Genomic DNA, 27,596 nt, shown 5'->3' on the forward strand with positions numbered 1-27,596 from the left:
GTAAATGAACTCAAGAGAGATACGGGTATTAGATATTCAACCACATGCCAATAACCTTTGACCAATATCTTTGTCATACAGTAAATATAGATTGATCACAAGCTAAAGCTTCTACTGGCAAACCAAACCCACTAACAAACTCGCGACTAATATTCATATAAACGAATGATAATAAAAAGAACATAGTCGGCACCTGAACATTAGTAGTTCATTTACTTGGTAAATAAAGTGATTCTGCATAATAACAGTTGTAAGGAATAAATAGGAACGAAGAAAAAAAGGGAATACAAACATTGTAGGTAAAAAATATATTACCGCCAAAATTGATTAGAAATACAAATATAGTTACAAATAATTAGACTCGTCTAATTTACAAAGTCGTTGATATAATCAAATACCCAGGCGCAAAAAATTGGGTAAAAAGCCTCAAATTGCATATTTCTATATATATTTTTGACTATATCACAGTGCTACGGGAAAAATCGGTTATCAAGGAGAATTCTGTACTTAGACCATGAAGAAAGGAGAAACACAGCACTTGATGAAAGAGAAACTACTTAGCTACTCGAGGTATCCTCGTCGCTATCATCACTGTCATCGCTGCACGGCAGTAAATACGAGAGAAAATTATCAACAACATAATTGTGCGTGGATTCTTGACTTAAACTCAGGTGTTAGAGAACAAAAGTCAAATGTATAAAAAAATTTATTCGGAATTAACAGTTTATGATAACAGAACCTAAATAATCAGGTTAAAAGTATATATACTTTATACAGTGATTTATAAAAAATCAACAGATTATCTAACTAATAAAGAGTAGTTTTGCGTATTCAAATTGTGGAAATGAAATTTCAAAATTAACCTATAATTTCATCATCCCCTTACTCGAGATAAATTTAAAATAAAACCATTTCACAAGACAATTTTTTTCCGTAGAAAAACAAACGATAAAACGTGTACATATGCGGTCCTTATAAGAAACATGGTCCTGAGTATAAAACACAAGATCCACTTTCAGAAGTATTAAACACTATCTCTTCTAATACCAATAATTCATTTGGAAATTCCTTAAGATAATATTTGCCTACTAACAAAGAAGTCACTTGTTGCATGTCAGGTTCATCATCGTTTTTCCCACAAATATACAGGATTAAGTAACTTGCATTAGATTGAAATGATCCTCCAAGAGAAATGCACATTTGATTATATACATACCTATATTCGGGAAACTTGGATAGACGTCTAGCATCCAAACCAGTAATATACTTCTGAGCTGCTTGAACATTTTCTGAACCTGGAAAACCCAAATCCATAAAAGAGTTAGAAGTGTATCTCCATTTCATTACATGATCAAGGGTCTGCTTGTGAATAAAACTAATTTATAGATGTTCTTACCTATTAATTTCTCTAAAAGGAATTTTTTAATACATATATAAGTTAATTTTAAAAAATATGTTCACCCCAACAGACCCTTTCTTCTCCTAATCGAGACTTCTACAGATATTCCAGATACATAATCCAACTTCTTCTCATGCATTCATTGATAATCATAACTTGTTGGCTTGTTAGAATATAACACTCAAATTATATACAACACAAATCTTATGATGTACTGTAAAACTTTGCCTTAAGCTTGAGTTGTAACGCTTTGTCACAGGAAAACTGTGGAAAATAAAACTGATTTATTATTCTCAATCATGAAAAATACATTTTGATACCCTCTATTTGTAATAATCCAATTGTCCTAAAAAGAGATATAGGAAAACTAGGAAAGTAAAATAAAATAAAAGATTATATATCTATTTCCTCTAATTAGGAAGATTCTAAAGATATTATCTCAAATTACAACACTCCCCCTCAAGTTGGATCATACAAGATTGTATGAACCAAGCTTGAAATAGACAAACCCAATCAGAGATAATGTCAATAAACCAAATTGCACACACAAACAAATGTAGCCCAAGAGACTCCTCAGCATTATATGGAGAATAATGGACAAGAGCGATTTCCATCAAAAATGGATGATGACTTGCAGCAACAAACTACAAAAACAGATGAAGGGCCTCCAGTGGCGAACAACAACAAACTGCAGGGACTGGGTTGCCATCAATAGTGGCGAACAAAAAAAAAAGAATAATGGACAACAATGGACAACCGTGAACTTGCATAATGAAACTTCAACTTGGACAGCAATGGACAAGAGCGAACTAGCACAATGAAACTTCAACTTGGACAACAATGGACGAGGGCGAACAAGCACCATGAAACTTTAACTTGGATAACAATGGACAAGGGCGAACTAGCACCATGAAACTTCAAGAACATGATTTCCATGAGTAACATATGGGAGGCCTTCAAAGGCTAGCAACCACAAACCTGTAGGGACTTAACCGCCCTGAACAACAATGAACCTTTAGGGACTTAACTGCCCTAACAACAACGAACCTTTAGGAACTTAACTGCCCTAACAACAACGAGCCTTCAAGGACTTTACTGCCCTGAACAACAAACCTGCAGGAACTGAACTGCCCTGCAACGGCTAACAACAACAAACCTTTAGGGACTTAACCACCCTACAACGGCTGAAACTTTTCTTCCCCTCACGACTGAACGGCATATGCACGTCAATGACAGAACGTGAAGGTGGAAGAACTGGTGAGAACCGATCCGTATTTGGGGACAAATCTGAAAACCCTAACATCGAATGAGCCAAATCAGCGGGTGGTCTCATAGAACAACTCTCAGTGAATTGTTACAACAAGGCATTAGAACAACTCTCAGTGAGCTGTTACAACAAGACATTGGCGGTGAAAAGATCCTTTCACATGGCAGAAACTAAAAACACCAAATATTGGGACTTATGATGGTATCAAAAGACCCAAAGAAGTGACACACTAAACTTGAGCCCAAGAAGAAAGTCAGCAATCCAAGAAAGAGGTGATGTAGTGGCGTCGAGAGAATGGTGGAGACAGGTCAGTGGCTCACAAGTTGAATCAACGGAGCAAAAAGGAAAGGAAGAGCGCTCGCTTGGTCCCAAGAAGATGCGTGCATGGATTCCAACTCCTCCAAGTTGGATTGGAGGTGGAACACCCGAAGATAAAAAAGAAAGACTGTTCAAGGGTTGTAGAGAGATTGACAATAGCTCGCAAAGCGGCGAGACTCCTGTCTGTGGCGACAGCGACTGACTGTAGCGGCGGTTGACTGCGCCGGCGCCGACTGTGGCATCAGCGGCATCAAAGCAGCGGAGACATCAGCAAGAAGCAGTGGATTACCAGGGTTGAGTCGCTCTCCTTGAGGCGCACCCAACCCTTATCTTCGTCGGAGAAAATGACGATGGCGACTATGGGACTGATTTGGCGCTAATTAGGAAGATTCTAAAGATATTATCTCAAATTACAACAAAAACACTCAGCGCATTGCTCCATTTCATCCACCAAATCCTAGGCTTTACAGTAAACTTCCTTTTTCTATCATTTTGAATGATGGACCCAGGATGCACTTCATACTAAGTAACAATCATTAAACACTGACTTATACTTAAACAAAAGTCACGGGTTTAAAAACAAATAAGGTAATAAATAAAACCCAACAATTGATTTCATTCGTAAGAATAATAATGCAACTTGAAAGAATAACCACATGCTGCAAGAACCGCCAGCCAGACAAAAGAATTTCAAAAAATGACTATGGTTTCACGACTACTCGGGGAACATCCTTTACCATATTCATTCAATAGTCAAATATATAATACAAGATAAAGGGCATATAACACAATTACAAGTGAAAGTACCCTTTGCTAGTTGGAAGGCATGCAGCGCACATCGTTCTGCAGCAAGTCTAACTGGGGTATTCGCATCTTTCAAACACTCCGCTAGTGCAGGACCAACTATGGTGCCTTGTGACAAAATGGCCGATGGATTTGCCTGTAAAGATTCAGGAATACACCAACTCTAAATTTCCAAACATACTATTCTACAGGTGGATACTATGTGAGGGCAAGATTTCATACACATACCTTAGCAACAGCTTTTATGGCAGACAATGCCCTTCTCCTAACTTCACTGGAGTCATCACGGGTGGATAAAATTAGCAGTGAAAGAACATCTTTGTAAAGCACTGTATCAGAAGGATCTATCGGAGCTCTATAAAGAAGCAGCCTTCCCAATGCCTTGGTTGAAGTTTCTCGAAGAGGGAACTATTTTACAGAAAATTGAATAAAATTAAACAATAGCCACATAACAAGAAACTTGTTGGACTAGAGATTTAAACACATTTACTTCTGAAAAAAATATAAAAATAATCTTGATTTTAGGCCAAAACTTGAGTACAGAGGGTTTTCTCAAAGCATGAAGTTCCTCCTTCAAATAACCAAAAATAATATGCTGAAAACTAAGATGCCTTCAACAAGTCTGTCACGGAACCTGTACATCACTATAACTATCACATCTTAAAATCTACTGCTACATTTGATAATATAAAATGGAACCCAATGATGCCAAATACAGAATTAAAACTGCATAGTTCAGAAACTTAGGCAATTAAAACCAATTCAGGATTACCATACCTTCTCATCCTTTAGGGTGTCTCTAAGGCAATCAACAATAGTTGGGAACAAGGAAGACGAACAGATTGTTGAGGGATTGTAACGAAACAAGGAAGATATTGTAAGGACGGAACCATGCCTGGCTGGCCAGCTAGGTGAATTAGCTAGAGTTGACAGTTCTTGAATCAACTCTGTCAGCTGAACATCTTCAAGGTACTGGAGTTATAGTAACATAATAATTAGAAAACACAAAAAACAAAATCAAACGATGAAATAGAATTAATCACTCAGTTAAATCTCAGAAATGACAGCAAAAGTAATAATAACATAATTTAGCGATAGAAAAATGAAAATTTAATTTACTTTTTTCTTTCAATCTGAACAAAATAGAAGAGTAGCATATTATAGTCAATCAAATATGTAATGAAGATTACAGAGAAATACAAACACATCAGTGAATACAAATCCAATCAATAGTCTACACACCTGTGCCAAGATTCCCAATATGCTAGAAGCAAATATCCGAACTTGATCATCATCATGATGAATTAAATCCTTGAGAACATTGTAAAAACGAGTTCTAACAGCCAAGCTGACATTTTTCCCAGCATGCTTCAAGACACCCTTTAATGCAGTCAGAATAGCTTCCCGTACACCGCCATCAGATCCCTAAATAATCAAATTGCCACAGTTTTGTATTAAATAAGTGACATCAGCAATACTAACATATTATCAAGTATTCCATCAGATTAAGTAAGAATAGCAGAAATAAAATCACCTGCAAACTGGACAGCAAATCACTAACTAAAGGGTCAACCCTGGTACTGAGTCCGCTAAGCTTCCCAAGTGCCAATGCAGCACTAGATCGAACAGTTCTGCAGTCACATGCATGTTAATAAACACGAATAATAAAATATAGATGAAATTATGTTAGGAGAATCCCAAATATCAACATTTCATTCCAAGTTAAGTAGAAAAGTAACAGGTTGGAAGGGCATTGGTTCAGTTCAAGATAGATGTTACCAAGGGAGTGGCATTCAAGGCCACAGTCACATGCATATTAATAAGCACGCATAATAAAAGAAAGATGAGATTATGTTAAGAGACTACTCCCAAAGATCAACATTTTAGTAAAAGGTAATTAGAAAAGTAACTCAGATTCGAAGGGCAGTCGTTCATCTTAATAAAAATGTTTCCCACGGAGTGTGATTCAAGGTTACAGCATAGAGAAAAGAGTGTGGAGCCTCAGCGGTAAGGGGAAATCTATGGAGGACTTTTCTCTCCTTTTATGTTTGAGTTTGTAAAAAAAAATGGTCCAGTGTGCCAAATCTCGTCTTTCAAGAAGTGAAAAATTAGATGGTAAGAATGGAAGTGAAGATGAAAGGGCCAAAGGGTAGGGTAGTATTCATTCAAGGAAAGATGGAGCAGGCAACAGCCTTGCATGATAGAGTTTTGCACAATACCATCAACTCACCACCAATACACAAAAACTGTTGTATTCACCCTTTGAGGATGGATAGTCAACTAAGAATGAGCTTTGGGCACATGTATGCTGGCCAATCTTTCCCTGCTTTAAGAACAGTCAAAATAAGTATCTGTTGTCCATTTTTTTCCTTTTCATTTTTACTGCAACATTTCTTCTCATGAGGATTTTGAATATCTCATTATGTATCTTCATCTTCTTTCATAGCAAACTATGTTAATAAAAGAGAACATAAATTAGGCATTAAAAAACTTAGTAATTCATTTGCGTCAGGTTCTCCTCTTTAATTATGGCATAACTGAAGGTCGAAGTTTAGTTACTAAATTTTTTCTACGTTCCACCCATTTGATATTTCCCCCAAAAAGTACTTAGATGTCAGTTAGCAAGTCATGTGACAAATCCTGCAAACACTTAACTGAATGATTTGAGATATTAATATATTATGTGATGCTGAAAGGTGATTAACACATTTTCAAATCACAACATCAAACATACAAAAGGTGCTAACTGAGGGGGTGAACACATTAAATTTGGGAGGGGAGGGATGATTCTATAATACATTAATATCTCAAACAAACCTTGTAGAATCCTGTAGACACTTGACAAATGTTGTTTGCAGCTGAGGAAGAAAAGGCTTCAGGGAGATTCCTCCCTTTTTTATCATCGATGTTAGAGTAGACAAGATGGCACTCTTCACTTGCCATGGGAATCGATCACCTATAATTCGGATAAGAGGCCTACGCCAAACAAGATTGGCAAAGTCAAGATATATAAAATATAGGTCCCCAAAATAATAAATGATAAAATATAGCATTCAGTTGGGTATGACCCATGGACAATCAAATGCAAACCTCACCTAAAGTCTTAAGAAGAAAATATGTACAAATAAAACCATGAGAGGAGTAAGATCAAGCTCTAAATAAACTTACTGGTCAAAACGGCCCTAAATAACCTATTTGTCAAATTAGCTTTAACACCCAGTCAAGGACTCAAGAATCAAATCAATAACTCCAGTTGCAAGGGAAAGACATAATAATTGTATATCTTTAACAAATGAGACTAGCTGAACTTATTGAAATTTTCTTAAAAGGGAAAAAGTCGATCAAAACAATTTTGAGTCAGGACATGGATATAAAAATTATAAAGAGGGAAACATTAAGCCACTAACCAATGAATTGGTTCAGCTAGTGTATTCAAATAAGAGACCAGAACATTCACTAAATACTAAATTATAAGATGACGCCATTTTACTTTATTCATACATACAGCTGCTCATACTAAAATATGAACATTTATAAAAACAATCCATACAATTTTTTATTAAATACCCTGTTATTGGGATGACAAACTCCTTGAGTGATTGTTCACTGGTAACTTCTATCAATTCGCCAAGTCCCAGAGCAGCCTGCTCCCTCAATTCAGCAGACCCGCTTATCAGACCCTGTATACCAAAGGTATAACTTGGAAAATGAATTCACAATTGAATCTCCAAACTTTATATCTAACTCACCATACAAAGCTCGGATATATTGATTTTATTATGTAAAGATCAAAGACACAAAAAAGATATTGAAACTCTGCTTACAGAAAACTATATATACAGAGCTCAGTAACAGGACAAGTCAGTTAAAACTATATAATTAAATCAGTTATAATAACCACAAAGAAAACAAACTATAATATTTTCCTCAAACAGAAACAAACATTTGTAACAAAATAAAAAACCAGTAACACTGTCTAACAGAAGATGAACTCAATCCCCCCTCCCCCACAAAATCAAGGGGGCTGAGAAAACAAAGGATCTCTGTTACATTGAGTTCGTCCCCAAGAAAGGAAAATCAAGTAGGAGACAAAGCCTTGGGTAGAAGATACACTCACCTCATGATGTTACATCAATGAGCAAGCATTGCTATACCACAATATTTTAATTCTTTACATAACCAAAATGTTAGAATAAATATAACTTATTGTAAAGTTGATGTGTGATTTGTGCTGCACCTAGTTCCTAGATATATCTTTTCAGATTCTCTTCTCTCTCATACATTGTATCTTAGGTATCTAAAGTTGTTATAAATATGAGATCCTAAAAGAGGGAAATTCATTCCAAATCTTTTTCATTATTCTCAAGTCAAAACAATCAGCAAATTTGTAGTATTATTTAAAAAAATGTACATAGATGATATTAGAGCCAATAGAAAAATAATGCAGAAAAAAGTCCCACACAGAAGGGTAAGAAGAGTTCTACTTTTCACTCAGCTGGAGGGATTAAAGAAGGAAGACTGAACAATGAGATAGTGGAACAGCAAGACCACATAAGAGGATAAACTTACATGACAGCAATAGCATAGAAAATGGTCGATATGATAGAGTCACAACATTCCATAGCTCAAAAAAGAACATTGGCCTTTCATTACTTTAAAAGAAAGCAATCAACCATAAAAAGTCCTATATGTATCAGACAGGATAAAAAGGTTTTAAAAACAACCTGATACCTACACTTAACTATCCGCAAAAAAAATGTGAAAATGGTAAGTATGCAACTGAACCACAAAGCAAGTACTGATTATACAAAATTAAGAAATTGCATTTGAATAAAAAGAAGAATACTTGGAGAAAAATTGGCAATATAGGCTGAAGTGCTTTAGGAAGACAAAATCCAGGTATGAGAATTGGTCCTCCCTGTAGAACAATTATGCACAAAACGCATTCACAAATTAGTCATTAGGAACCAAAAACAATATCTGAAAGTCTCATATAGGAATAAATTCCATAGTCATAGATTCACCTTCTTCTTCCTCCGTTCCTTGTCTCGGGATGTTGACACAGCATCTCGGACAAGTTTTATATAAGAAGGAAGAACCTCCTTGGGTACTGAAATAATGACCCTTGACAAAGCTTCCCAAGCAACCTAACAAAGAGAAATTTATAAAGACATACTATATAGAGAATCTGTGTATAGTATCAAGAACTCCAACACTTACTGCAACAGTAGAAGAATCAGGATCACTTAGCAAGATGATTAAGGTAGATATCATGTTTGGAGCTTCATCAACCAGATATAACTTGCTATTTTTGAAGAAATATCCTATCAGATATGAACTAGATCTTCTTACAACAGCCTGTAGACAATTATCAAAGAGGGAACAAAATTTTAAGGAGGGGCATGCAGGAGAGAGACGATGGGCATTAAATTATATCAATTACCACAAGAATATTACCTGACTGTCATTAACACCTTTGACCAGCTCTGATATCAGTGGCTCAATACCTTCCTCATCAATAACTAAGACCACTGTTTCAGCAGCTTCCTTAGACAATGTTTGCACCTCCTAGAACATCAACCAGAACAAAGGATAAATTTATCCAAATCAGTCCTTAGCAAACATGAAGTTTGAATTCTAAAACAGTATTTTCTCCAAACGATCTGACTATGGTCTACCTTGTTATCGTCACCCATTGCAGATAGCAAAGGTGGAAGCACAGTACCAAGATGAAAGTTAAGGCCAGGACCAGCAACCTCTGCTAAAGCTCCTAAAGCATGTGCATTGAAGGCACTGCACAGGTACCAAGAAAGTTCTCAGTTAAAAATACAAGTGCCATATAATCTAGGTGACTGGATCAAAACAGAAAGAAACATACGACAATGGAGGATGAACCAGTTTCGGTAAAATATGTGGCAATACCGCACTCGTTCGGACACTGCAAAAAGAAGGATAAATGCAAAAAGTTTAGCTTAAAATAAACAAGAAATCAACAGAAATTAATAATAACTTCTAAACAAGACCTTAATGCTAATGCACATTTTACCTTAAAATTTGCTTAAGACCATCAAGTGCGGTATCAGAAGTTTCATCATCCTCCAATGCATGTAAAAGTGTTGGAACAATCTCGTCAATAGCTAGCATTCCAGCACTCTACGAACCAAATTTGAGAGATAAGGTATTGGAAATAATTTAATCTCAACCACCACTGAGAAAAACAAAAAAGTACAAGTAAAAAGTGCAACCTTATATAAGGTGCTGAATGCTAAACCAGCTGATTCACGAACCTCAGGCACACTGTTAACATATCCATCTAAATATCAGATAATGCAGTCTAAAATTTATGCAGACAGATCAGAATTCAAATGCACGAACCTATCACAGAGTGCAGTCCGAATAGTTGGGATGAGTTCGTTCATGAAAGTCAATAACTGACTCTTACCAGCACTTGCCATCACTTCACTCAGACCAACACATACACCCTTTCAACCAATAAAATCCACAATGGTATCAAATAACAAGTTGAGCTATTGAATCTCAGAAAACCAATTGAAAACCTTGTTCATTAGGAGGAAAAAAAGATCCCAATGACAAACTATTCTAACCTGTCTTCTACTGCTGTCAGGGTCGCCCAGGCCCTGGGATAAGATCGGAATTATCAAGGGAAGTACTCGTTCACCAAGCTTCCTGACAAGTTCACCCAGTGATCGTCCAGCAACCTGCGTTAGCAATAGGAATATGTAATTTCTATAAGCTACAATAGAAAATAGATTGACAGATACAAGTGTCAAGCTCAGACCTGCCGCCTTTCAGATGATGGTGATGCAAGGGACGTAATCAAAGTGTCCATCAGAACTGGCATAATTTCCCTTAGAGTCTTGGGGGTATTTGCCACAATAGTTTTCCACACGTGTAAAGCAGCCTAAAAAGTGAAAAGAAACATTTTCCTCCTTATGTTTGTTGAACTTATCTGCATAACAATAACAAACTATATTGACAAAAGAGAGCAAACATAGAAGTTGTTACCTGACGCACTGACAAACTGACATCAGCTCGGACCATATACAATGCAGCAAGTACTTCATTACGCTTATCACGCCCTAGAACTTCAATGATGGCACGACCATGTGCCTCTGTACTAGAACCTTCATCATCACTGCCACCCTCAAGTAAAGCTTTACCAGAAGTTCCAGCAACCTGAAATGAATAAGTTCACCAAAAGGTCAAATCAAACTCTGTGAAAGAGTTGCTCTAGGATGACTAACACATACTTTGAATAATAGATCACCCAACAGCTCGACTGAGCTCTGTCGAATTCGCCAACTGTCATTAAAAATGCCATCCTCAACAGCAGGAAGGAGAAGAGGTAGAGAACTGTAGGAAAAAATTATTATTAGAAATTATTGAGCTGAGAATTGAAATAAAACTAAGGAAAGGGACCATGAACACATAAAAGCAACAATATTGCAAATAGAACATACGTTGTTGCGTAATGCTCGACGAGAACATGGCCAGCCCCCAGTGCAGCATCTCGTACAGATTCATTTTCATCAGCCAGACCTATAAAACATTAAAAAAAATAAACAGCTAATTTAGAGAACAATCCAAAAAATAGAAATGATAACACATAAATTAGCCAACAAAAGATAATTTCTTACCATCTAGAATAGCAGGAAGCACCTGGGGCAGATAGTTTTGAAACTGGACTCCTAACGACCGTGGCATGTACTACAGGAACATTTTGCAAAAATGATTAAATGAACTCAATAAATAAACTTCTAATTTTCTAAATGTGACCTATTTTACCTTGAACAGAGTCAAGTATCCATCTCGTACAGGTGCCTTCGGATGGGAGCAATTTCGAATAATGTCAGGAAGTACAAGCTCAAAGTACTCAATACCAAGAGCAGCTAAGACCTGTAAATGTACAAGTCAAAATAACAATACAGTATCAGTGATCTCCTAAATAAATACCATGTTGAATTTAGAGAAATGAAAAGGTATAACTTATTGATTGGTAAAAATAATAATCACACTTGAATATCGTTTAAAGTGGCAGTATTTATACAATGTATACATATGCAAAGAACAGATCTAACTACCGGGAATCAAAGAGCTCTGATAACAAGTTCAGATCAGTGAAATGAAAAGATATTATTTATCACAACTGAAAAATAATAATGAATTTATCACACCTGAATGGGGTTTAAGGAGGCAGTATTTATACTATGCATGCATGTTTAAAAATCAGATCTAAATAACCAACTGTACAATGACAGAAACAAACATCTAACAGACAAGCAAGACAGAAAACTTGAAACTAACACTTCAAAAGCGAACAATTACAGAGAAAAGAAGTACTATTCTCACTACGTTATAACCAATATGTCATTGCCTGATTCTTGTCACTTTCCAGTTCTGCTCTAAATACCCAGGTCATCTAACTCCACAAATCTTCTATAACAATTTTACTAATCAAAATGTACAGGGTTCAATGAAAAAACACCAATATTTATATAATAAAAAGTCTCTAAAAATTTACTACCCAACTGGTAACTTCTTTTCAAAATAAATAATTCTTTTGTTTTTTATTACCCTTCTACATATTTATTTATTCAAAATTGTACTCTCTCCCTTTTCACAAGATTTGTCCGCCACTCTAACAAAGTTCATGTTTTTCAACTCGGCCATACTAGATTATAGAAAAAACGTGAATCTTAATGAAATTCCAAAGGCCTTAAAACGTAAAATGTATTAAAAGAAAAAATTTGACCTCGCTCAGCCCTTGTGCTGCTCCAGAGCGTTCAACATTACTATTATCAGACTTTAATGTATCAAACAACCACGGGACAAGATCAGGGAAATTTTCTTCACCCATTCCTCCTATCAGGGATCCAATGGCTCTAGCAGCAACTGACCGAACTTCAGGTATAGGATCCACAAGCACCTGCTCTTGTAATATATGCACAAAATGATAAGAAACCAAGACCAATGTAACAAAAGTAAGAGCAACAATATGCAAAAAGTACCTTTTTTACTTCAGGAAGTAGCAATCCTATATATGGAATCATATCCTTCGGTTCTGTAACCAAGGAACACATGTTTCCAACTATTTGGGCTGCCCTCTTTTTGGTGTCAGCACTACGTTCCCTCAACCCTCGATGTACTATTGGTACTAATAATGCAAGTGAAGGCGCATCAATTGAATTAACAAAGGTTGTCTGCAACCAAACAATAAAATTTAGGTAACTAAGCATAAAACTGAAAAAATTGAACAAGGTAAATTTCATAAATCTTACTTGGAGAAGAATATCAAGGGAATATTTTGTATGCTCATTTGGATCACTGAGCCCCTTAAGTAGAGTAGGGACAAGAGCAGATATTTCTGGATTCTTTATGACACTCCCAACCTGAACAAATAGAAAACATGAAAATTAATAACAAAAATCACAGCAACAGGAATCAAGTGGATATAATATAGCTCATAACTCAACAAACCTGTTGAAGGGCCATTTGCCCAGCTGACTGGACTTTAGGATGTGTATCAGTCAAAACCTTCAAACAGCAAGATGGGTTGATGAACACAATCTATAGCTTAAAAGGAATTTAGAACTCAAAATGTAGTGTTTCCTTTATGTCATACCTCAGTCAATTTGGGAACAATCTTAGGGAGACACTGAGACAACTGTTGAGGAGCACAGTAAGCCATAGCACCAAGAAGTTGTACACTACTTTGTTTTGTCCTCCAAGCTTTATCTTCAAGACCCTGAGAAAATAGATTAGCTGTGCAAAATTTCATTGATGTAGAAGCACAATAAATGTCTACAAGTAGTTAGGAAGCAAACAAAAATTCCCGTTCAAATTGCAAACTCAAACCACATTAAGAAAAGTTGGATAATAAAATTTTGGAAAAATGTCACTAATGTACTCTTCAGATTATAAGATGCAACAGGCATTAAAGCCTATTCAGAAACTAAAACTAGAGAAACCGAGAAAAAAATTCAGTGTATTCACAACCATAGAAGCATGGAACTTGGTAAGAAAACTTTGGGAAAGCAGCATTTATGAAATGAGAGACCAGTAATAAAAAGGAAAAACCCATAGCCCCATCATAATATCATGCACCGGTAATAGTAATAAAACAAAAGAGAAATCCATAATAGAAGAAATTTAAAAGTCATAGACGAGTCAGAACAATTTCCAGTAAGTATGTGGCGGTTGCAGTCATCTAATCCCTCACTCCACTAATAAAAGATTACAACAGAATGTTCCTTAATTCACAGGCAAAACATACAGTTTCGTTATGACAAAGCATTCTTGTTGATATATTGTTTAAAATCAAAAGGGGAAGAGGAAGACAAACATTTCACATAGTTAATATCAATCAATTACATCAAGTCAAGATTTTGAATCTAAACAGGAGCATTACGGGAGTATAACATCAAAGCATCACAAGACATCAAAGTATGCCTCCAAAATCATAATGCTAATCAATGTTTATCACCTTCAAAAGAGATGGAAGGACAAGCTTCACTCCTTGAGCACTAAGTTGAGACATCATTGCACGAGCAGCACATTCAGCCGCTTCCCGAACCGCAACAACTTGATCAGAGAACGAAACCAAAAGTAATGGTAACATTTGAATCACGTACCTGAACAGAATTATTGAGAAACAATAAAAAATGGCAATAAATATAAATTTAAAAAAAAAAACAAATCAGTGAAGAAATATTCAGCAGCTTACGGTTCAAATATTCTGCCCAGTGTTTCACAAAGGCACTCAAATCCAAGTAAGGCTCCTTCACGAGATTTCGCAGAGCTCCTACAGTTTAAATAAATTAACATAAAAATAATGGTAAACTCCATTGTCACATTTTAACGGTCAAAAGTGACATACAATGATTTTTTTCAATTCCATAAATTGAATAGGATACGCAGTGTGTTAAAAACAAAGATGTAACAGTAGACTCTCCAACCTCTCAGCAAGACTCTCTTGAAGTGTAATCACTATGCTGAACTTTTTCAAGCAGGAAATGCCAAATCCCTTAACCAACCCAGCAAGTCCAAAAGCAGCCCCACGGCGTTCTCCATATTTTTCACTTTTCATCATTTGATCCATCAACCGCTTAACAAGAGCAGCTGCATCATCCTAGTGGTTGTAGTATCAATAACAAAATAATTCACTTGAGAAAATGCAGAAAACATCAAAATGTAAGACAGCATTAACCTTAAGAGCCAAAAATGAAATTATGTTCTGGTGAGGCATAGACAAAATTACATGACAGTAAAACCTTGAACTTTCAACTAGATGAATTACTCCCAAACAACTAAGTGTGTAGAAATCAATATTTTAGCAGTGAAAACACTATTCCGTTTATACTAGTAATAAAAAAACAAACTTATTAAATGATCTAAAAGATTTTTGCTGTGCATGAAAAAGATTTCATGGAGTTGTGCAGTAGGAAAATCATAATTAATGATATGGCCTTTTTCCACATAAAAAAGAAATCTTTTGTTACAATAGAAGCAAAAGTGATGCTAATCAAAGTCCTTTTGCTAAATAAAAATAGCATATCAAAAGAAATGAGTGCTAACTTGTAATAGCATATCATGGAATTTAGCCAATTGTGGAATATCATTGAGAAAAAAGAATTTGGTTATCATTGAAAATGATTCATACTGGACCTATTGCTTGTGTCAATATTCATACTATCATTCTAATAAACAAGTGGGGTAAGAAATCAAGAATAAATATGCAAGCAAGAGGTTTTTTGGTCCTGTGTTTATTTAATGCCGAAAGATAGTAAACTCCTTCCAATAGATCACTCTAGTAATATTCCACTAGACCAGAAGTGAAAGGATCAGATATTAAATGTAAGAATGCTCTTGCGTACTTGTTTTGATTGCATTAATGGAGATAAGCAGGCAGAGACAGCCCGTTGAACTGCTTCTGAAGGAGTATTTAAAACATCCAACAACTTGTCCACAACAGCATGAACCTTGGGATCGTCCTGCTCAAAAAGAAAAGAAAATAGAACACATTTTAAATTCAACTAGCTATGTAAAATTGGGAACGAGGAACAAGCTTTAATACTAACCTTTGCCAAGTGCTTTGCCAGAGCCCCAGTAAAGATAACCACACCCTCACGAACCAAATCATATTTTTCTTCGTCTGGAGCCTAAGAAATTAGGGGAGAATTTATTAATCAAGCATCACATATAACTCCCCTCATTTATATTTAAAGTGGCCATCTACTGTGCAAGGAATGAGCAATAGAATGAGTATCCAGGAGGTGAATCTCCAAAAATAATAAGAGGAACTCACTGTTTTGTTCAAGTAGTTCTCAAAGATGGGAAATAACAACGAGACATTATCCTTTCCATTTTTATCTATGATCAATATACCAGCATTAATCATTCTACCTCTAACATCAGCATTTGGATCAGCCTGCAAAGCAAATCAATCCAAAAAGTCAACTATCACTGGATACTGTCAGATAAATACTCTTCGCAAACAATTTATCACGTACAATACAAAACACACTACCATCAAAGGAGTACATCAGGTTGCCACAACATTTTCATTTATTTGAAATTTTAAGCAGATTATTTGTTATTCCATCACCTTAACCTCTCCACTTTCGGAGAGTATAAAAAATTAAAAAAAACCTTTATTTTAAACTGTTTCATTTTATTTTCAGACAAGGGATATTAAAAACATAAATGCCAGTAAAAGTTACCAGAGCCCTTGATATTAGAAATGTCATGACAACAGGCAAGTCTTTTGTTCTCAAAACATCAGCAGCAGAATGTAATGCTAAAGCTATTCCTTGCCTACCAAGCCAACCAGCATCAACATTGTCATCTCCAGCACCCATGTCACGAATATACAACGAAAATAAAGTGGAAAGGGACTCCTGAAAATTATCAGTAAATAATGAGACAAAACAAACAGCAATAAAATGAAAATTATGAATCAAACATACTTGTATAGAATCCGGATGTTCATCCAAGGCAGCAGCCAATGCTTCCGCAGCTGCCACACGAACATTGTAATTAATGTGAGAGAGTGCTTTGTACAGCCCTGAAAAATCAGTTCCAAAATCAAACCCATAATGATCCCATATGTCTTCTGCCACTCGCGCAACTGACTGAAATGTTGAAAAAAGTAAATTAACTGTCATTCAAAATAAAGTAGTTAAAAACCAAAAAAAAAAATTCACATGTAGAAAACAGTACAAAATTACTAAGCAATATTGGCCAAAGCTATTGTAGCAATACAAAGAAAATGAAAACCCTATTGTACTGAAATGAAAATAATTCATAACCAGAACAAAACTAAAGCATAAAATAGGCCAGTATTTCAGTTCATAACCTGCAAACGGGGAACAAAAAAGCCTTCTCCAAGTGCCTGTTGAGAATTTTAATGTTCAAGTATTTAACCCAAATTATTTAGAACAGTTAGACAGTTAGTCCACAAGAGAAATTACCAAATATATCAACAAGTTAACTAGGAAGATTCATGGGCATTGCACTGGTATTTTAAATTCAGGTCAAAAGCTTCTAAAAATATCAAAGGAAAAATAATGTATTTCCATTGGTAATAATGGTAAAAACATGTCATGTGGAAGGAATAGGAGGACCTATCTTCATCAATATTACTGATTCTATTTTATAAGAAGGGAATAAATCAATCTTGTTAACTAGTAGCCTTCCTAGTGCTGCCATAACGTAATTCTACAATGAGGCGCTTTTACAACTTCATTGCAATTTGCTAAGGGAGGACCACTGTTATGGTGGCACAAGCCACAATGTCATGTACATGTTTATATGGTGGAATTTTGGCATTCTGTCATCCCCTATTCACAACTTTGGAATAAATTAAACAAGACATTTATTGAAGAAAAAAAGTTGAAAATAAACTCCATGTATAAAAACTCAACACCATATATATTAATTTGTATATTGTTTTCCAAAATTAAAAATTGAAATTCAGATTTCGATTGACAAATTTTATGCACACGAATTTCACAGGCACAAAAATACAAAAAGAATATTAGGAGAGTACTCCATTCTTGAGTGAGAACTTAAATTAAATATTGCAAGGATTGCCTTCTTGACTTTCTGCAGTAACAGAGAAGGCAAAAACTAAAAGGATCATTTTAAAATACAGACAAAATTAAAGGCAGTCCAAGTCAGTCAAATATATAAATTCAGCCATTTAGAGTAGATCGAGTTATAAACACCTGGGGTCTATAAATATAGATTATATAGGTAACTTTAAACTCCATTGAGAATCCAGAATCCAGAAACTTATGCTAAGGATATATCTTCTGCTGCTTCTATTCAACATTGGATTACTGATTTCGTTAATTCAAGGGCTGTTTCATGATCGTTATTGTTGAGATGCAATTACACTTATAGCCTCATGATACTAACAAGACCCAAACCAAACCAAAACCACAAGATCTAGTCAGTCACCTATAAGAAAATAACCTAAAAAATTACTAGAAAGGATTGAAGTAATAAATCTATCCAACTTAATCTACATCACTGCTACATAAATATATGTATTTTATGTTATGTGTCTTGTAATGGGTCACTGCCATTTTCTTTTAATGCTGTAGTCATTTCGGCAGGTGCAACAGTCTGCACTCTTGCTATCACAGTGTATCTGTTTGACTTTTGTTACACACATATTTTATAGCTGAGTGAAAAACTCAATCTTTTCTCACTAAAACCTTCACATTCAGGTATTACCAATCCCCAATTTCATGTTTGGAAGCAATCATCAGATGACTTGAACAGTTGATTTATTATTCTACCATTTTGTTTTCCCTTCAAGAGGGTCTAATTTACACACAACATAGTATGTAAGTTTTTCAGATTTAACCCCTTTTAATTCAATTTTATAATCGTCTAAATGCAAAAGGAAGCACAAGACAGTGCCTTAAGCCCTAAGAATATACAAGAGACCCACATAAAAAGGTAAAAGGCGAAATTAAATATCAATACATTAAAAGAAAACAATAATCTAAAGTGAAATTGGATTTAAAATAAAAGGCAAAGACCACAGTTTACTTTGGATGGAAGAGAGAAAATTAAAAGAGCAAACTTGAGCCATAAGTTCCCAGGGGGAAATTTTCAAACCTTCTCAGGATCATGTAGAGCTATCCATATACTAGTTGAAACCTCAATGCTTTCAGGTAGAGATCGATTAGCAACTGCAGGAATACATTTTACAGCATTCAAGCAAGCCATTCTTACATGAACATCTTTTGCATAAACTCCATAAAGTGCCTGTAAAATTAGAAATGGAGAGATAACATAAGCACTGTAAAAAGACAACTGCACAATGCAAACAGAGTCAGGCATACATACAGCAGCAACTTCAGCAGGTTGCAAACCAAGGCTCAACTCATTTAGTGCAGGTCCTATTGATGCTTGATAGGATGGAACAACACCAAGCACATGGTAAAGTACCTAAACAATATTGATCAGACAATATGCAAAATAAAATATATAGAAGAATACAAAACAAAGCATGAAATGTCAAGCAAAGTACCGATAACATTCGAATCCTAGGAAGAGGTAGATGTGGATCAAGGTGTAAATATAATATGCGAAGCACGTCATCATGAAATTTTGTTTTCTTTGAGCAAAGAAGAATACGCTCAATTATCTGAAGAAAAGAAAAAAACCGGAGTTAGGAACATAGAAGCCTTGAAACACTGATTAAATTTCATTTCAAAGTATAATTGCTTACCGGGAATACAAAAGAAAAAGAATCTACAGGAAGTGCTCCTGATTTACAAGAAATAGATAGGCCATCTAAAATTCGCTCAAAAAGGCCACGAAATGCCCTTTCATTGACTTCCTCTTCAGCAACCGACGGAACTTGATCCAACAGAAGATGAACTTCATCAGTCACAATTAAACGCAAAGCAGTTGAAATGTCCAGGGCCCAATCACATAGAGGGGGAGCAGTGCATCTAGCTAGTTTCACCATGGTTTCAAAAGCCTCGTCACTTACAATAGGAGATCGCATTAATGGTTCAACAAACTTGACCTGACAAAATTTGGAGCAAGAATCACAACCACATATAATAATATAATATTTAAAATAAAGGGATATAAATTAATTAATAAACTGCAGAGTCACAATAAATTAGAAACTACAAGTCTCCGGAAAAGAGCAATTAAATTTTACTAAAAATGAAGAGCACAATATTGGAAATGGAGTGGGTCAAAATCAATGCAAAATATGAGCTCAAAAGGGGAGTATTGTACAAGTTTTATATGGCATACTTTGTCCATACTCTTAGATGATAAAAAATCATAACACACCACTCGCCTAGGGTAACACACTTGAGATGTGAAGGTGACAGTAACGAGTAACCCAACAACTTTAAAACATGACAAGCGAGGAAAGCTAAGTCAAGGAGGGAAGATTTCTCAAATCATGCAAGGAGTACTATATACATGTTCCTAGATGGGCATCTTACCTAACATTTTAAATTCAGAGTGATTGCAGTTAATTAAAAAACCATCAAATATATTGCAACAGAGTAGCAGGTGCCATTACCATTGAAGGCAGCCTACTGTGAGCAAAAACTGAATTAGCTATTGCCATATCTCCAAGAGTTCTTAGCATCAGAGACAGATTTTTCTGTATTTCATCAACTCTATCTCGTACAGAAGCCTCCTCCTTAAGTAGCAATTCTCTTGCTTCTTCCTTTGCTGTCTTTCCTTTGTCTAAAAAAATACGAACATTAAAAAAAAGCAAGACCGAGTGAATTTCAAATATGAAAGCTACAAACTTAGAGCAATAGAAGTGCAACACTTGCCACTGCCAGCCTTCTTTGCTGCCTTCCCAGTATCCTTTTTCCCTGCACCAGCAGCTTCTCTACTAGGTAGATCTCTCTTCACTGAATGGTTAGAACGGGTATGATCCTGATTAAAAGAACAGAAGAGTATAACTAACTAAATATCAGGAATGGAGCAACAAAAAAGGAAGAAATTAAAATGTACCACTTCATCTTCATCATCATACATCCGGAAGCGGCCCTTTGCTTGTTTTGTGTTTTTTGCACTAACAGATTCAGCAACATAAACCCCTTGCTCAGTTGAAAGCGTTCCTTCAGGTGTATGAAAGATCTGAAACCCAGAAAAATATCACAACATATTTGTCCAGAGTAAATAAAATTGAAAGAAGTAATCACAAAAAAGGAAAACATAGCACAGATAATGTAAATATCAATCAATAGACTGTATAAACTGCATCATGTAAATACCTGAATGTCTTTCTCAGAAAGTGTATCATGCGCAAACCGCTCAGGAATATTTAGCAAGTACTGGTATTACATGGTGTGGTAAAGTTATCAGCAATAAGAGTTAGAATATACAAATAAAAATCACAATCTTGAAAGACAACAGAATCCAAATCCAACTAAACTATATAAAAATAATGTCTACCTTTTCAAACTCCACATATGTATCTCCAGGGATTATAGACATCAAGCTTGAAAGCAACAATACTGCTGCCTGTTGTTCTAAAGGATTAGCACTCTTCAAGCCCATTGGTCCCAGTAAGACCTGAAAAGCAATATATCATTTCTTTGTTAGTAGAAGATGGTTAACCTTTTCAAGGAGATCCGTTGTACATGACATCAAACAGCTAGCAGAAATCTATACACAGATATGAACAAACACAAACAAATAAACTACAGAGGGCAGATTGAAGTTTCTCTCAGCTTTTAAGTTAATTTAACACAAGTAAATGATTACAATATAAAGCATACGGCCAATTCCACTGGCCAACCGGTGTTTCTTCTCAAATAATAGGTGGCAAGTTTTAGATCATACTACATAAATTATACAAATTACACAAGAAAACTAAGTACTTGTATTAAAGACATGTTCAAGATGGATGAACAAAGCTCCTATTGTTGATAATACCCAGTTACAATAAATAAATAAAAAAAACTATTATAGAGCTTGGAACAATGAATGAAAAACCCATTAGAGACTGAGAGGAGGACAACAAAAGTTTTAACATAGCAATGTTGTATGAGTTGTGTTGAAATAGGTAATACTCTATCGCTGTACAGCTCCACAAAAGCTGTTTTTGTGTGCAGCGAGCTTTAGAATAATGAACATAGGCTGTAGCCTTCCTCTGAGATATACTTGTACTAATCTATGAATACATACATACATACATAGGAGTGGAGAATATACTCATTAATTGTTGGCCTTCTCTCAAGGGAATTTTATTCTCAGCCAGTTGTCCGCCCATCACTGTCCTTTTTCTCTGACAAACATGTGGTCTTAGTCATCTGATGGATGGCCCACCCAGTATACTCATCAACGTAAGCCATCATCCTTTATTGTCAACTTCCACCTTTCTCTTGGCAAGTACCAGATCAGGTGTGTCTCAACCAGTCTGGCCAAACATCTGAAGACCACACGTCCCCCTACAGCCACCGATGTCATGTGACCTCCAAAGACCCAGACATTCACTGACCCTATTCTTGATCTTGATTCTTTGTTTTAATGTACTTGGAGTTGTTAAGTATATTTGGTCACACATTTTCCACTATGCATCTCTGTTTTGGTTTCCATTATGCTGCCCTATCTTTGAGATGGCCTCCGCTGGCCCTGTTTTTACATTTACTGGTACTCCTACTATTGCAACCACAAAACTCAATTGGAAGAATTATTTATATTGGTCCACTTCAGTACAATTGTGGTTCCTTGGTCGAGGATATCATGACCATTTGCAAAAGGATGCTAGTGCTTTTTCCATCTCAGTGCCAAAAGCTTGATTTCCAGATATGTTCTGTGGCAATCAATTGAGCCCGATGCATTAGAGATACTCAGACCTTTCAAGACAAGCTCTTCCTTTTTGAAGATTCCTCATGGCTGACTCATTAGAAGGTGTCAACAAAAAGCTTCATAAGTTATACATGATCCTGATTTTGAGAAGTTTGTATTCATATCCCGAACAATTCTAGTTGGTCATCAAATTATTTGGCGTGCCTACCTCAATGAAAGACTAAATTTCAGCTGAAGTAGTTGAAACTTCAACAATGGTAGCACCTCATGAAAGAGATGGAGATTGAAGCAACCTAGCATGTGGTGGTAGAAGTGGATGTCTTCATCGTACATACTATAAGAGAATAGGTCATACTCAAGAAAATTGCTACTCATTGGCTGGCTTTCCTAACTAGGCATCCCTGTGACTTAAACAAAAATAAAAATCAAATTCCAAGTTTTTTTATGAGCAGTACCAAAGTATGAGGCTTAACTTTGAAAAATCCAACAGTCAAGCTCAATCTTCTTCAATGGCAAGTGTTTCAACAGCATGCATCTCTCAATCTTTGAAAGGTCATGATCCATGGTTGATAGAGTCAGGTGTCTCAGGTCACATTTTTAATCAAAGTTCTTCATTCTCGTTCATTTCTTCTCCAAAACTTCTTTAATAGGATAATTTAGCTAATGGATCCAAAGTTGCATATCAAGGAACTGGGCTATCTCGAGCTATATTTGGGTAATCAATCTGAAAATGTCCTAAAACATTTTCTAAACCTTGTGATAAGCACTACAAGTGGGAAAAACACTTTTGGATTTGTGCAACTGATTCAATGGCTTCGAGAGTATTATGTACAGGGTTTCATAAGTAGGTATAGGAGATCTAGTAGGGCCGAAAATCTTGTTCTTTTTATGTTTTTTTTCATTTTATTTTTCTTAAGGGGTTCTACTAAGACATTAAATTTTGTAGATCACTCTAATGAGGGTGATGAGGCAACTAAATGTAGCTTTCTTGTGAGAGAGAACCAATATAAATTCTTTTATTTTTTCTTCTTTCCTTATCTCCTAGAAGTTATATCTGAATTGAATTCAAATTGCATGCTTTTGGAATATTAAACAAGATTAATGTTGACATTTCTAGTGACTGAAATGTGTCTTTCTTTAAAGGATGTCTAGATTAAAAAAAAATCATCCATTTGCAAAAATCTTTAAAAGATCAATTCACCCCCTATTCAACTCAATATTTATTTCTAACATTACCAAGAAGATATCTTAGTGTTGGAGTTTTACTACACTCAAAACATCATTTGGTCATCAGTTGGAGCATTTCTCCCAAGCATAAATTAGATTTTAATTTTCAATTTCCTTGTACATCCCAATTAGTGCTGCAACCATCACATAGATGGGAGTGCAGACAATGGGAGGCATGCTACAGACTGTGTGCGGAGGTCTCAAGAACATGTTGGCATGGCTGTTGGTGCAGCAACCACAGAAAATGAAGACATGTAGATAACCTACAAGTCACTGGTTTCCTATTCAACCACAATTCAGTACCAGGTTCAGGCATATTCTTGTGATCAAACCAACTATGGGTCCAGCTTCCCATTTAACCATTTTGGACCAATAGGTGCGGTCTGGTCCGATCTGATTTTAATAACATGATCAGACCCAAAACTAGATTCAACAAAATGAATTTCGGTCAAGGTACCTATGCAAATACACACCCAAATGTAGCAGTTACATCACTGATTTTGCCATAATATGTAACTTATTGGAAAGAAAATTTAGATATTTAATATAATCATCCCTTATGAATACATAAATCACACAGCAGCTACTCTAACAATACAAAAGAAAACGCAAAAGATTTGTAGATTACCTTTAAGAAATTCCCCACGTTAGCTGAAATAATATCAATGACAACAAAACCATGTGCTTGCAGACACTTGCAGAGCCTCTGGAAAATAAAATGAAACAGGTTAGCTAACCAATCAAAAGAAAAAAAAAAGAATCAAAGCACACATGTAAATAAATACCTCGAAACATGTATTGCTAAAAATATGAGAAATACGTTTTCTATTTCAATAATGTGATGATATTATTATATTTATAATATGAAACCTGATCACTTAGGTTTTATTCTTCTCTTATAGTTTTACCATTTGTTTCCATATTATTTAACTAGGATTTTTATAATTATAGGAATATCTTACTAGCACCAGACTCATGATTTATAGACATATCATATATAGAAATAATTTCTTATAATTATTTCTATTTATCGTTATCAACTAATATAAAATAAAATCATTGTGCAATCCATACACAGTCTTCAACAACTCTTGCATCTATTTCTCTCACTTTCAACACAATATCAAAGTGCAATTATACTCATCAATCTCTTCTGTCATTATTTCACTATTCAGTCCCCAAAATCAAAAAAATTGAAGTTCAATCAATTACCTCTAGCACTATATCTTCTTTCTAGCGTTGTCACTTTTTTCATTGTGCTAATCTGGATTGACGCAGGTTCATATTTGTATTAGCTACCACTGACTTCATCGACATACCTTACACTAGCCACCTTTCAAATGAACTAACCCTACCAAAATCCCAGATGCACTAGCCCAATCTATGTCCCAGATACATTACAACTCCCGTTTATGTGCAAGACACATTGGTCTCATCAATTGTCGTAATGCTCTCATATATGTCATAGATGCAATGGCTACATCTGTCCCAAATGAACTGGCCACATCTTTGTCCCTGATACACTAGCTCCGTCTTTGTCCCAGAAAAATTGGCACCATATTTGAACCAGACGTGCTGGCATCAATTATGTCTTATGACACAGACCTCATCTATGTCCTCAAGCAGTAATCTAGCCATCTTCTCACCATAAGCACTAGCCTTGTCTATATCGCAGAAGTTGCTATCAAACTAGGTTTCAACTATAAAAAAATTAAGTATCCAATAATATTATTTTGAAGCATCCCAATGAGATTTTAAGAATAGCAGTGACAGTAAGGCTTTGATTGGCACACTGAAGATCATTCAACTAGTAGGCTAAGATATTTTTCTCATTGACTACTCCCACATTGCTACAATGTTTTTCCAACAAATTTTTTAGTCTACCTCAAATTTTATGTTCTTTATTTTATTTGTGAGGAAGTAAGAGCTATTTTCTCATAACAAACTTAAACTTACTAAGCTTCACCTTGTGGGGGTGCAAGAAATTTGACGATATATTATATTTATTTTATCTTTAGCTAGTTTGTTATTATTCTTTATTTGTATTTTGGACTTGGTTCATATTTCTGCTATTGTAAATAGAGTATCCTATGTGTATATTCAATACAAGGAAGATTAATCTCATACATAGTTTTTACTATATTTAACATGGTATCTAGAGCTTAAGGTTCTTTTAGAAAAAAAAAAAAAAAATTCGTTGCTCTGCCACTTCACCCACCACCGCTGCCGGCACCTACTAGAGGCGCCACCGAAGTTTCAGTTTTGACCAGTAACCACACAGTTTTGGTCATCTCAGCTAGGCGACCACCGTGCCTTCAGTGACGCCTTCATCGGAACTCCTACGCGCTCTCAGCACCTTTCAAAGATGTAGATTTACTCCCTTTTCTGCCATGAGTGGTGGCATATGCCGTCTTCTCTCAAGTTGTCATTCAGAGCATCAAGGTCGTTCTTTTTCCTCTTTTAGGTTCGTCGTGCACGGTCGCACGTCCCTTCTCCTTTCAGGGAGTTATTCAGAGCATTGAGGTCACTCTCTTTCCTTTTTCAAGTGCCTTGATTAGAGAATCTTGGATTTTTAGGATTTCTCTCTCCTGTTCATCCATAGATTCTTTCATTATTGTCTCTTCTGACCTCTCTTCTATCACTGGTGCGTTTGACCTTGTCCACAAATGGTTTTTCTCCAATGACAAAGATGATTTTTGTTAGTTTATTTATAGTCGTGGTGGCTCTTCAACAATGGTCTATTTATCCACTGGATGTCAACAATGCTCCTCAACAGCGATTTACAATAAGAGATTTACATGGAGCAACCTCTCAGATTTAGCTTACGAGGAGTCTTCTAGGTTGGTATTTCGTCTTATATGTCGTCTTCACAAATCATTCACAATTCGGTGTCACTCAAGTACACATTCCTCAACAGTTATTTGCAATAAGAGATTTACATCTCTCAGATTTGTAGCTCAGGAGAGTCTTCTAGGTTGGTATTTTTTCTTCTATGTCGTCTTCGCAAATCATTAACAATTTAGTGTCACTCGAATGCAGAAACTGATATTTTAAGTCTTTATTGATTATATTAGTAACAAGCTAGGTACATATATGTACAAGCTTGAGAAGAAGTGTTAAATATATTATCTTTATCTTATCTTTATCTTTTATCTTTAGTTAATTTGTTATAATTCTTTCTTTGTATTTTAGGTTTAGTCCATATTTCTTCTATTATAAATAGAATATCCTATGTGTATAGTCAACACAAGGAAGATTAATCTCTATATCGAACAATTACAATATGATTTATAACCATCTCATAACACGTTAGTAGGGATGAAGTATCCCATAATTATTTGTATAAATTGTAATAAGCTTATAAAAGATGAACTTCATTGTTTAAGAAACATTTTAAATGGACTACTTATTAAACTTGGTTTAGTACAATAAATAGAGGACTAAATATTTGGTTCAGTACAGGCATTGACATATTTCATTTTTAGTACAATAAGAAAAAAACTACAATCTTAGTACAACTTTAATTTTGTTTTTTTCATTTGAACTCTGATAATTAATATAGTTGAGAGCATGTTTGATCTTTAATAATTATCATATTTTTTAAAGAGAAAATTAATGTTCATATGCAATTAACCTTAAAGGAACAACTAATGATTTTAGATTTACAAAGCAAAACATGTGCTCAACTATATTAACTGACTATTCACCCTATCTGATATCCTCTTATAACAACGACATAATAGGAGA

At 35.3% G+C, this 27,596-nt stretch overlaps 1 protein-coding gene across 1 annotated transcript in view; it reads right to left on the bottom strand.

Annotated features, from left to right (window-relative positions):
- Window positions 1–293: 293 nt before the first annotated feature.
- Window positions 294–27,596, bottom strand: part of LOC108345507 (protein ILITYHIA) — a 32,907-nt gene continuing 5,604 nt past the window's right edge. Inside the window, exons 13-60 of the mRNA XM_052878830.1 lie at window positions 24,478–24,555; window positions 21,264–21,383; window positions 21,083–21,142; window positions 20,820–20,945; window positions 20,636–20,741; window positions 20,374–20,543; window positions 19,555–19,857; window positions 19,354–19,470; window positions 19,170–19,271; window positions 18,939–19,088; window positions 16,775–16,939; window positions 16,529–16,705; window positions 16,114–16,236; window positions 15,887–15,967; window positions 15,683–15,799; window positions 14,765–14,937; window positions 14,533–14,610; window positions 14,293–14,440; window positions 13,432–13,554; window positions 13,287–13,343; window positions 13,088–13,198; window positions 12,818–13,009; window positions 12,562–12,735; window positions 11,595–11,705; window positions 11,447–11,516; window positions 11,270–11,348; window positions 11,060–11,162; window positions 10,815–10,985; window positions 10,588–10,710; window positions 10,394–10,507; window positions 10,164–10,270; window positions 10,034–10,085; window positions 9,835–9,941; window positions 9,667–9,726; window positions 9,467–9,581; window positions 9,246–9,356; window positions 9,009–9,146; window positions 8,813–8,935; window positions 8,635–8,706; window positions 7,356–7,468; window positions 6,606–6,764; window positions 5,323–5,419; window positions 5,031–5,213; window positions 4,566–4,760; window positions 4,017–4,196; window positions 3,792–3,924; window positions 1,217–1,295; window positions 294–600 (exon numbers count right to left, since the gene is read on the bottom strand). Of these exons, the coding sequence (XP_052734790.1) occupies window positions 558–600; window positions 1,217–1,295; window positions 3,792–3,924; window positions 4,017–4,196; window positions 4,566–4,760; window positions 5,031–5,213; window positions 5,323–5,419; window positions 6,606–6,764; window positions 7,356–7,468; window positions 8,635–8,706; window positions 8,813–8,935; window positions 9,009–9,146; window positions 9,246–9,356; window positions 9,467–9,581; window positions 9,667–9,726; window positions 9,835–9,941; window positions 10,034–10,085; window positions 10,164–10,270; window positions 10,394–10,507; window positions 10,588–10,710; window positions 10,815–10,985; window positions 11,060–11,162; window positions 11,270–11,348; window positions 11,447–11,516; window positions 11,595–11,705; window positions 12,562–12,735; window positions 12,818–13,009; window positions 13,088–13,198; window positions 13,287–13,343; window positions 13,432–13,554; window positions 14,293–14,440; window positions 14,533–14,610; window positions 14,765–14,937; window positions 15,683–15,799; window positions 15,887–15,967; window positions 16,114–16,236; window positions 16,529–16,705; window positions 16,775–16,939; window positions 18,939–19,088; window positions 19,170–19,271; window positions 19,354–19,470; window positions 19,555–19,857; window positions 20,374–20,543; window positions 20,636–20,741; window positions 20,820–20,945; window positions 21,083–21,142; window positions 21,264–21,383; window positions 24,478–24,555 (5,889 nt within the window). The 3' untranslated portion in view covers window positions 294–557. The remainder of the gene's footprint in view (window positions 601–1,216; window positions 1,296–3,791; window positions 3,925–4,016; window positions 4,197–4,565; window positions 4,761–5,030; window positions 5,214–5,322; window positions 5,420–6,605; window positions 6,765–7,355; window positions 7,469–8,634; window positions 8,707–8,812; window positions 8,936–9,008; window positions 9,147–9,245; window positions 9,357–9,466; window positions 9,582–9,666; window positions 9,727–9,834; window positions 9,942–10,033; window positions 10,086–10,163; window positions 10,271–10,393; window positions 10,508–10,587; window positions 10,711–10,814; window positions 10,986–11,059; window positions 11,163–11,269; window positions 11,349–11,446; window positions 11,517–11,594; window positions 11,706–12,561; window positions 12,736–12,817; window positions 13,010–13,087; window positions 13,199–13,286; window positions 13,344–13,431; window positions 13,555–14,292; window positions 14,441–14,532; window positions 14,611–14,764; window positions 14,938–15,682; window positions 15,800–15,886; window positions 15,968–16,113; window positions 16,237–16,528; window positions 16,706–16,774; window positions 16,940–18,938; window positions 19,089–19,169; window positions 19,272–19,353; window positions 19,471–19,554; window positions 19,858–20,373; window positions 20,544–20,635; window positions 20,742–20,819; window positions 20,946–21,082; window positions 21,143–21,263; window positions 21,384–24,477; window positions 24,556–27,596) is intronic.

This window comes from Vigna angularis, chromosome 6 (assembly GCF_016808095.1).
Source record: "Vigna angularis cultivar LongXiaoDou No.4 chromosome 6, ASM1680809v1, whole genome shotgun sequence".
Lineage (NCBI taxonomy): Eukaryota > Viridiplantae > Streptophyta > Magnoliopsida > Fabales > Fabaceae > Vigna > Vigna angularis.